We start from the raw sequence: 11,175 nt of genomic DNA, 5'->3' as shown, positions 1-11,175 counted from the left end.
TATTTTATGTAATGAGATTTTGGCAAAGTCACATCACACTAGTATGGCAAAAATCAGGTAATTAATATGGTCAACTCATCATTTGTCTTTCCTCACAGCTTCTTTCACATACTGGGCGACTGAGTGGCATGCAGTAACTTGTCTGAGGGAGAAGCTGATTATACAAGACATTTGACTAAATGACCATGAAGAAAATAAGGCACTTCCTTTTCTTTAGACTTATTCCAATACTTAAAAAATAAAAAAGAAAGACTAAAAGGCTCTTTTGGTCTTTTGTTTCTTGACAACCACCAGAAAAAATCATTTAATGAAATAAAGGGTTTCTTTGTTCTTTTTTTCTTTTTTTATAACACTTGAAAGTATAAAATGCTACATTTCCAAAAATATAATTTTTTTCTGCACCAGCACCCTTGTATAGTAAAAGTATCTACTTTTTTGTTCATTTTGTTTCAATGCACTACACTTTATCTACAATTTCATTACATGTATACAGCAAATAGGCAAGCATGGCTTTTACATCCTTAATGAATTTTTTCTATACAGGGAGGTTTAAAAAAAATATTTGAACAGTTTGCCCAGTAATGTGACACATAATGCATGTACCTTGTTCTCATGTAATCTTCCGAGGAGATTAAAATATGGTTAAAATAATTTAAACTCAGATTTTGCTTTAATAGTGTTGCTGTTTGTTCTCTGTATTAATGTAGTCCTGAAAAGTCATTGTAATCTGCATTTCATGGCACACTTTCCTTTAAAACGTCCAATTTGGGAGGCAATAGAAAAAAGGGTGCAATGTCTGCCCTTCGAGGGCACCGGTAGTGACTAAACAGCGTATCAAATTTTGAGTACTTTTTGGAATCCCTTCCCCAATGACATCCCTGACCAAAGGTTCATGCATGATGCATCATCACACAGTACATTCAGAGAGAGCTTTGACTTTTTTTTTTTAACTTTTTTTTTTTTTTTTTTTTGAGAAGAAAAATATTCCTAGAAGTCTCTCACAGTAACTGCCTCTGTCATCGGGTAGTTAAGGGACATCTGTCTCCATCTCGTGCGAGGCCTCCTTACCGTTCGCTTGGGGCAGGACACTAGAGGATGATCAGTGCGGAGGGATGAGTTGGACCTTATTGCTTTACTACTATTCAGTGCAGGTTCTAGAACCACTTTCACCCAAACAGGAGAACAACAAAAAGCGGAGTTGGAGGACAACAATTTCTTTGTCTGTTTTGTTAGATGGTAAGACGAACGGACAAGTGCCCCAGCTCGCTGCACTGAAGACAGGCAAGCAAAGGCGTTTACCAGTTAACTGATCAGCAGGCAGGCATGGTCAGGTCATCATTGGGTGAAGAGTTCAGAGGTCAGAAGGTCATAGGTTAGTTGCCGGTGGCGGCTGGGTGGTTAGAAACAAAAAAAAAAACCAAAACAAAAAAAAGAAAGAAAAGATAGAGAAGAGATTAGTTCCAGCTAGTGACGGCTTAATGACAACATGAAAACTAATCACAACTAATAACAAAACCAAGCATGTTTAATTCTGACATACTGATCGACACCATCTACAGAATGCAATAAAATCATGACAGCCCTCCATCATGATTTGGACACGTGAAGGAGAAGCCCGCTCCCACAAAACCGGTTAACAGGAGAAATAGAGATAAAATACAACTAACGACTAATGGTTAGTAGCAGTCGATGAAGGAAATTGGAAAACAAAAAAAACAATGAACAGTTTTGGAACTGGGTAGAAGATTTCTGGAACAACAGTCAGTGCACAGCATCAGTATCTGACTGCTATTAAGCATTAGTACCTCCCCAGGTGCAAGCATTAAAGCAACTATTAATGATGGATGTGATTATTAATAACTGGTTGTTAAAAGAATGGAGTCATCTAAAGAATTCTGGACTTAGAGAAACAATTTGGTTCAACAAACTATGGGCCAAACAAAGGGTTTTTGTTCAATAAATTTTTTATTGCCTTTCATTTATTCTATTTACAAACAACATGGAATTTCTTGGCCTCATGATACAAAGCAATACTAAACTGTAGTCTAGCAACATAGGCATCATCGTGGGAACCAGGAAAACGCTCAGCCTGCTACTTGAGCCAGCATTTTCCTGTTCAAAATACTATTTTACACATATAGGACACTTATAAAATGCACTTGCATGTAAACACTGTAGAAGTCCTGCCATTTTAAAGTCTATACTTAAAAAGCTCTAAGTACATCAAAAAATAGAGAAAATATCTAATTGGTACTAATAAGGCATTTTAAAACTACAAACAGCTCTCTTTATTCATTTTCAAAGCTAATACTCTGCAAATACAATAAAATCTGACATTTCATATACATTCCTGCTTTATATTTTTATATTTTAAAAGAAGCCACCTGTAAATACTATTTTCTTTTGCAAAAAAAAAAAACCAAAACAAAAAAGAAACAAAAAACCAACCCCCAAAAAATCCCAAAAACACAAAACAAAAGAAAAAATAAAACCCCTAAACACAAACAAATTACAGTAAAACATAAAAAAGTTCTCAAGTGGAAAGTTATCATTCCCAATGTTCTTGAGCTGTTCCTTCTTTAATCATTCTCTCACATTCTCCTTCACCAAACTTGGTCCACTTAACAGTAGTCTGATTTTTTTTTTAATATATTTTTTTAAGACTTGTTCAACAGCTTAATTATAGCTAATAAATTCTGAGGTTGATAAAGTTTTTGTACTGTTGCCATTTTGACTAAGGCAGAGGAGATGAAAGTGAGAAAGGTATTCAGTGCAAAGTCAGATTTGTGCCATTACATAAAATGAAGTCCAGTAGGTGTAATATTCACAGATAGCATAGTTTTAGCAATCTTTCTCGTGGGCTGATTTACTTTCACATAATAAAAATGGCCTATCATTTAGGATACAGTTCATAACACTACAAAAAAAGTACTACTGTAACATAAATGAGACCACATGCTCCCTGATTTTTTTCAGAATCATGCTAAGTGGGATTTGTTTAAATTAAAATGTCTGTTCCAAAAATAAGCAAAAATAAAAATAAATATTTTATGTGGCACAATCTCACCACTTTACAGGTATACTAGAAACACAGACTCTTAAAGCATTTTGATACTGATTACAATTTTGATTAAATGGTATTAAAATTTATACATAAATTATATGACAGTTGGTTTGGATAAAACATTCAAGAAAATTCTCAGCATTAATATTTCTTGTGGAGTTTATAATCAAAGCAAGCTACCTTTAAAAAATGCCAGTACACCTGTGATACGTCCTCTGCCAAGTCTCTGGCCTTCTACAGTACACACAGGTTTGTCAACTGTGCAACACCATTTACAGTTTATTACAATTAAATCAGTCAGTCTCTCTGTTATATGCATCAAATTCATTTTTGTAATATTTATAAACTGGGGTTTTATTCGGAGTTAAAATGAGCTATATTTTTTAACCCTTCACCAATTCTAAATGCTTAGTTGTAAGAGTAAAACATTTACACATTTGGGGATTCTTGCTTTAAATGCAGTGCTTATTTCTAAAAAAAAATACTATGCAAAGAATAAAAACTTACTTAAAAAGTGAATGCAGTAGTACTAAAAGACATCTGAAAGTTGATTTTAGAATTTTAAAAAAACTTTAGACCCAATGAATGCAAATATAGATTTAGTGACACTTAACTATATAACAGAAAGCTTCTGCATTAGAAAAAAAAGCATTTCGGTTTGCTGACATTGTTTTTCACGGCTATAGCTACAGAATTGTATTGGTGACAGAACAATCAAAGGTGAATATGGTAAATACTGACAATATTTTAATTCTATAACATAATATTAACACATTAAAAGGAACTTTTATTGCTGAACAAAGTTCTCTTCAAAACCTTTTGTGAAATTTAAATATGTGCAGTGATAATCTAGGATTTCAAATTCAAAATACAATGAAGTACAGTTGTAAAATTAACTCTGTGTAAGTTTCTTAAAACACACTGGGATTATTTAGGTAAGACTTTAAAATAACATTCTCCTGAAATATCAGCATGGTTTTCATGCCAAAAGAGAGGTATGCATAACTTATTCCACAGGAGATAAGCATGTGTATTTATTTATTTACTTAAGACAGTGGGCTTTCAATATGGCTAGATACGAACACTGAATTATCAGAAAGTGGCACTATTTTAAAAGAAGGTGAAATTATACCAATTATTAATTTCAATTACTTACACGTGTCCCAGATGAAACACTACAATGATGAACTTAAACTACAAATTGGTATTCCTGCCACCCTCCACCTCCTATGCTTTATCAGTGTATTTCCTAGTTGTCTCAGGCAAATATCTAATTAAACAAAAAGGTAGTCTCACCTGTCACCTGAAACTACCACTGCAGATCAGGAAAGACCATTAGCAAAAACTGATTTTTGCCACATCCTGTCAAACTTTCAATGAACCAAATCCTGACCACTCATTACTCTTGACAGAGATGGGAATAGTAAAAAGATTAAAACCTTTTTTCCCTTTTCTTTTTTTTTTTTTTGTAAACATGGGCTATAACCTTGTTCTGTTGCCCACTGAAGAGTTCTCAAGAAATGAGAACAAGCCAATGGACTGTAAATAGTGTGCGGTGATGTAAAAGAAGCAATCTTCTTGAAAACTTAAGTAGTGTCTTGTTATCAGCTTTACACTTTCTGTAAAGCATAAGATCCTTACAGACGGAAGATAAAAGCATTACATAAACCCAGCATATCCAGGAGGGCCATTTTTACCGTATTGACTGAAATCTGTATTGTTTCTTGTAGTTAATCTATGGGAGGTTGTGAGAAGTGAAGTGTAGACAATGCTAGAAGATGTCAGATCTGCCACCTGAATTTGACTTTTGAATATTACAATATCATGGAAGCCTGCACAACACTGATTTTGATGAGAGCAGAATAATAATACTTGGCACATAATGCTTTGCATCCTCAAAGCCCTGTACAAAACAAGAACCCCCACAACACCCCTGTGAGGTAGGGAAGTATTATTATCCTTATTTTACAGATGGGAAAACATACACAGAGAGATTAAATGACTTGCCGAAACCCAGAGTGAGTCAGCAGCAGGGATCGGATAAGAATTCAGCCCACACATTGCTTCCTAGCCAATGTCAATAAACCGAAAATATCACTTTTCTCAATAAGCTTAAATACTTCATTCAGGGGTCCAAAGGCATTACACTTGAGGAACAGGAGAAAAATGAAGATTTATGTTCCATTCAAGGGTTAAAGAGAGATGCCCAAATATTGGATGTCATCTCACCGACAGGACTTCAAAAGTTGCTTCTCCTTCAGGGTACACATTTTAGCAGCAAAAGGCAAATACCAAGAAATAGATTTTGGCAAAAAACCAAAACACCTTCCCCTCCCCCAGCCTTAGTAATTCAAACTCAAACAACTTTTGAAGTATTATCTTCACAGCCCTTACCTTTCTGAATTCAGTCAGGTATCTGAGAACATGCATCCTCCTTATAATATACAGTACAGTGGCTCAAAAGTTTATTGGAAAAAAAGGAATCTAAATCTTCAGATTTCTCCAGACACAGACAGGAGGCATTTATTCCTTTACTTCTTTCTCATTAAGCAACCATCCATTCATTTTATTTTGCAACACCAATCTGATATTTCCACACCAATTAAAAGAACAAATTGGGGGGAGGCAAGGGGGGGAACACAACCAAATCAATTATTGCAGCACTGAATTCATAGTGTTTTCTGATGCAGATGGAGCTTTAAATAGTTTTTAAAAGGGAATCAGTTATAGCCCTTATATAAAATAGATCACGAAGGTTATGTATTTAACTGAGCTGGGAAAGCCAAGATTTACAAAATGTTTTTAAAACTGCAAGTATTCCCAAAGCTCTAAAATATTAACTATTCAGATTTTTGAGGAAAAAATGAATGGGTCGAAATATGGTATTTGGTTAACCAGCTGTGGTGTTGCAAATCTCATGTACACTCAAAGCACTTCTTACAAACAAGAACTGCAGAACTAAACTAACCTCGGTCTGCGGTCACAATCCTTTGGTAAGGATGGACACGCATATCGTGCCTTCGAACTTTAGTAGCCACCGCACCTAGTTAAATTGCAATTACCAAGACAAAGTTAGAAAACATTCAAAGAAAACATTAACAGCAGGTTTATCAAAATGGATTTAAATGATCATTAACTACAAAAGTTCATTTTAAGAAAAGCAACAAGTTAAGGCACAGTAGTTTCAAATCTTAAAAAGAAGTTTATCTGTGCAGATTAATATTGCATTTATTTTAAACATCCTGGCCTTAACCTGTTTAATCTATTCATTTACAATCCCAAAATTACAGTATTTCATGAAATCTATTAGACCCAAGCACATTTAAGCTTTACTAGTCACATATTCACTGAAGTGCCTTTCTTGCAGCAGGACTATTTTAAATAATGCCATCTTTTAATACTGACGATTATTTGCTAACCTTAAGATCACTTCCAGTTCTACCACAAAAAAAAGTTTTAAAGCAATTCTTCAAGCCTACAGATTGTGATTTTAAACTTTAAGTCAATAAGTATGAACTGCAATGAATTAGGTGATTAGTAAAGCAAACACTATATAGAACACTTAGCAGTCAGTATACCACTATACACTCATAAATTACAGCTACTCTGTAATAATAGGAGCTAATCCAAATTAATAGCACTATTTCATTTTAAATCTATGTGCAAAAAAGTGCAAGTAAGTCACTGACTGCTAGGCCAAGCTTTTTTCAAAGGCTGCTGAAACTAAGCATTTTTTAAAATTCAGATCTGATGAAGGATCAGTTAAGACCGTTCTTGAATTCTTAGCCTTTCGTTGGGAAAGCCATACCTGAAGATAAAAGGAAGGGAATTAAAAGTTAGTCACCAACTAAAATTTGATCCCAACACCAATAACCCCAAAAATACTAACAGGGGTGCATTTCTCTGCCATTTTTAACAGAATTATTTTAAGACATTTTAAAGGTCCACCACAAAAATGGACAAAATATAGCATAGTATTGATGAGAATGAGCGTATTATGAAATAAAACTTAATGAAAAACTCATTTAATTCAACTGACACTGTACAATGGCTCAGATAACAAAGCAGATGTATTAAGAGCTATTGATTCTATGCTACCTAAGTGAGGGTGTGTGGCTTTTTTTTTTTTTTTTTCACTCCCTCCCTTTTTCTTTTTTAAATAAGATTATTTGTTGAGATCTGTTCTGGGCAATACCCCTGTGCTCTCACAGCTAAGCCCAACAGTATGCAATGGTTTCAGATGCCATTTCAGGAGTAAGTTTCCCCTCCTCTCTCTTTATAGAAAGTCCTTCGAGAAATCAAAGTTCCCTGCATCATACTAAATTATTACTACGGAGTGGTGTATTTCCCTACTTGCTATTAACTGAATTCAGGAGAGGGATTTGCCACTAACCAGCAACTGATAGCTACTGCGACGACGCAGGTAACTGCCGCTTTACCCCAGGACATATTGAAAGTGAAGTCGCAGATTGGGGGTGGAGGAGCTGGGGAGAGCATTTACATGTTTGTGGGAAATTAATAAATGATGAAATTTTCATACGCTCATGGAGTTCTGGCTATGGGGTAACAGACACTAACTATAAGCTGCTCAAAGACAGACCCTACTGCATACTTTTGTCCTACGACAATTTTTAGTATTGATTCATTAATCCTGAAAGGCTGAAGTCTGAAATACATTTTCTTTTCCACTGTATAAAATGTAACGTGGGAGCACGCACACATACAGATAACTCAACAAGTATTTGTCATGTAAGTGAAACACTGATTTTTTTTTTTTGCAATACTTTCACCAAAATATTGACTTTGAACCTTATTGTGCAGTGTTCATTAGAGATATTTAGAATTTCTGTAAATCAATAACTGCCACTGAACAAACTGAGATCAAAGTCCTATAAAATCAACATTATGCAGCACCAAGGTCATATGCAATTCACAACAAGCTGAAGAGAAAAGATTATTTAGATTCTGTAGAGGGTAGGGAAGGAAGAAACTATTGAAACTGCTTGTTCCATATTGACCAGTTAACTGAATTGTCATGGCTGCTTTATCATTCTTGACTTTACACAGCAAGTCAATAGTTTGAAATATTAGGAATGATGGACATTTCAACCCAACCTATATTTAAAAAAAGCCATTAGTAAAGTTGCTAATTGTATCATCCTTTGGTCAGAACTTAGTTTGCTTTATATGCATTCACTGAAATTATATTCTGTTTACATAATTTAAAGCTTTCTGACACTGAGGAGAGATTTCAGTTATGTACTAAATAAATAAGCAAAAACTCCCACAAATGGAAAAAAGACCTTTCCATTCTTTCCAGTTTTGCTACTAAAAAGGTATATCAAAATAGGAAGTTCTCTCTTCCAAAGATTACTGGAAATTATGCTGAAGAGAGCACAAATAAATCTGGTGTTTATGAGAGCCCATATGATATATCATAGATGTCAACTTCTATTTGTTTTTTGATTGTTGGTGGGGTTTTTTGGTGTGTTTTTATTTTTCCCTTGCCTATGTACCCACCGTCTAGTGTCATACAAACATTAAGATTTTCTTTTCAGTAATCTTATTAATATACTGAACACATATTTAATAATGCAAAACATGTAAAATCTTTAAGAGTTACACCATTTGAGCAGTTTATTGCTTCAAGTATTTTCTTTGAGCCCCATGACCTCTACCCTTTCAAGTATCACAAAAGCATAAGCAATATATTTCTCCAGTCATCCACGTACAAAGATCTTACCTAATACACCACTAGGTTCAATAGGATACTCAAGGATTGATGTAGCTGGTGCCAGCGTGTAGGGGTATTCATATGGTGTGTAAATTAAACCAGCTTCGGGTCCAGGTGGAACTATTGCAGCGGTGGGATGAGGAGTTCCATTTGGCATGACAGCGGTTTGTATTTGTCTGATCAAAGGCATTATGGTAGGGCCAGCTGGCGTAGGAGTACGCAGGGCAGCTGGTGGGAGAACAGGCGCAGGCCCAGTAATAATCCTTGGAGCCTGGGCTGTTGCTGCAAGAGAAAAGGCAAGGGCTGCTACAGTAAGCAAAGAAATTCAGAGGAAAGTATGGAGATAGCAGTACAAAACGTGGAAAGAATGGGAAAAAAGGGGGAAAGTAGGAAAGAAGAAAAATAAAAGGAAATCATTAGTACATGCGCTGATCACACAGTGCCAAAGCACACCATTCAAATGCAAACAGCTTTCCATTTTCCAGTGTGATTAAGTATGAACATGCAAAATAAAAAAGCCATTGTAAAACAGTGAGGTAGATTTCTCAAACAGGTTATACAGCACAAAAGCTCCATTTAGACCACATTTCTTCATTTACGCTATCAAGACTGCATGAGACTGAGATGCATGCAGGAGATACAAGGAAAATACTGTCATAATCAAATACAGAGTACCAAATTCAGTGCAACTACAGAGTCCACAGATACTCAGTTATGCAGAGTTGCCATATGAGTCTATGGTTTTTATACTACTTAAAACCATATTTAAATACATACACAACTCTAGTTTCCAGGATCAGTGAAGTTAAAGATGACCTAGAAACACAACACATCTCCTCTCCTACCCTAGCATGAATAAAACAGAACTCAAAAGTGATTTCCATATCAAATTCCCCAATATAAAATACTTTCTTTGTATCAGAAGTTCACTATCGCCTTGCTTAAGTTAAATAAGAGGGGCTTTTTTTTTTTTTTTAAATGGTGTTAGTGCATTTCATTAAGTGTTGTTTGAAGCCTCTTGACACACAAGAGGAACAACTTCTTAAACACTAACGTATCAGCTGGTATCAATCTTAAAGGGTTATAAATTAATAGATTTGTATGCACTGCTGTTGATCTACGTTGATTTAATTAACTTACAGGTGGTCTGAAAAGAAATGTGGGGGAAGCATTTCAGACTTTAGACTTGTTTTTTTTAAAAAATATTTTTTTAAACAAAAGTGCCCAGCTTAATGTATAATTAAAAAACCCTCAAACATTTTCATTGCCTTTCTTAAATGGAAATAAACCAGTATTGCTTCTACATCTTCAAGTTTTCAGTAAAATCAAAACACAAGCAGTGAAACTGTCTTATTATCAAAAAGTTAATATTAGTGAGGAAATCTCTAGTAAAAAATATAAAAAAATTAATCCACCTTTCCACTTTAAACAGACCAATGGGAACAGATCAGACAAAGAAATAGTTCAACTTAATACGAAGGCTTCTATGCAACATTTTGCATCAATTTAAGCTAATTTGAAAGCTATTTTACTCATAAATTTGCAATAAATTAAAGACTAAAATATATTTTAAACTGATCTAGCTTTAAATATTACAGTGTTCACTAGGGCTGAAAGATTTACCACTACCATTGTAGTAGTAAAAGCCCTTGCTTATGTCTCTTTTCAAATCAGAATAATTACACTGGTGTAAGCACTCTCAAATTGACCTAACTGCATTCCAACCTTTAGACATATTCAACCCTGATATGGTAACTGTGTGGAGAAACAGATTTGCAAATATCAGTAGGCCCTTAGTGAAAAGGCTGATTTAAGTCTGCTTACATCTGACATCTGTATCACAGCTACAGCAAAAATTTACTTTGGAATAGTATCAGCAACTACATTTTCAGGAGCAGAAATTAGCTTTTCAACTGCATAAAATAATTTGTATCACACATAAAAGGTGTATGCTCTCATTAGTAGGTGTATGTAATTAATTTTCAAGCATAAACCTGTGCATACATGCGTTTACAAAAGCATTCTCACACAAATGTAATGGAAGAAATAAAAATGGCTCATTACATCACTGATCCCTGTGAACTCAGCTGTGAAATCAGTTGATGAATTGTTGGAAAAACGTAACATTGGGGGGACACATGCAAGCAAGATGAAAGGAAGGAGCACAATACAGAAAAATGTATTCACAGTATCCTGAACATCTGTAATGTTTTCAGATTAAATCTCTAAAAATAAAATTGAAAAGGAGTCCATTGTCCTTCATAGGTATTAAGGGAAAAAATTATTATAAAATAGAAAAATATGGCTTAAGGGTTGAATTTTTTAAAACCACGTATTTATAAATAGTTCAACCCAGACATGCTGTTTAAAAAAAGAC

The 11,175-nt window shown here is 34.6% G+C and overlaps 1 protein-coding gene across 13 annotated transcripts in view; it reads right to left on the bottom strand.

The window, feature by feature from the left end:
• Positions 1-263: 263 nt before the first annotated feature.
• QKI (QKI, KH domain containing RNA binding) overlaps positions 264-11,175 on the bottom strand; it is a 158,320-nt gene continuing 147,408 nt past the window's right edge. For 2 of the 13 annotated variants that reach the window (XM_075088057.1, XM_075088061.1), the window contains 3 exons: positions 8,808-9,104; positions 6,033-6,107; positions 264-1,390 (listed from right to left, as the gene is read on the bottom strand). In XM_075088057.1, coding sequence (XP_074944158.1) covers positions 1,374-1,390; positions 6,033-6,107; positions 8,808-9,104 — 389 coding nt within the window. In that variant the 3' untranslated portion in view covers positions 264-1,373. Of the gene's footprint in view, positions 1,391-4,488; positions 6,873-8,796; positions 9,105-11,175 lie in introns of those variants that run through there. The other 11 variants (XM_075088060.1, XM_075088063.1, XR_012659702.1 and 8 more) reach the window with 7 other exon arrangements.

This window comes from Phalacrocorax aristotelis, chromosome 3 (assembly GCF_949628215.1).
Source record: "Phalacrocorax aristotelis chromosome 3, bGulAri2.1, whole genome shotgun sequence".
NCBI classification, from domain to species: domain Eukaryota; kingdom Metazoa; phylum Chordata; class Aves; order Suliformes; family Phalacrocoracidae; genus Phalacrocorax; species Phalacrocorax aristotelis.
The sequence above is the reverse complement of the archived record's forward strand: the minus strand, read 5'-3'. Positions and strand labels throughout refer to the sequence as shown.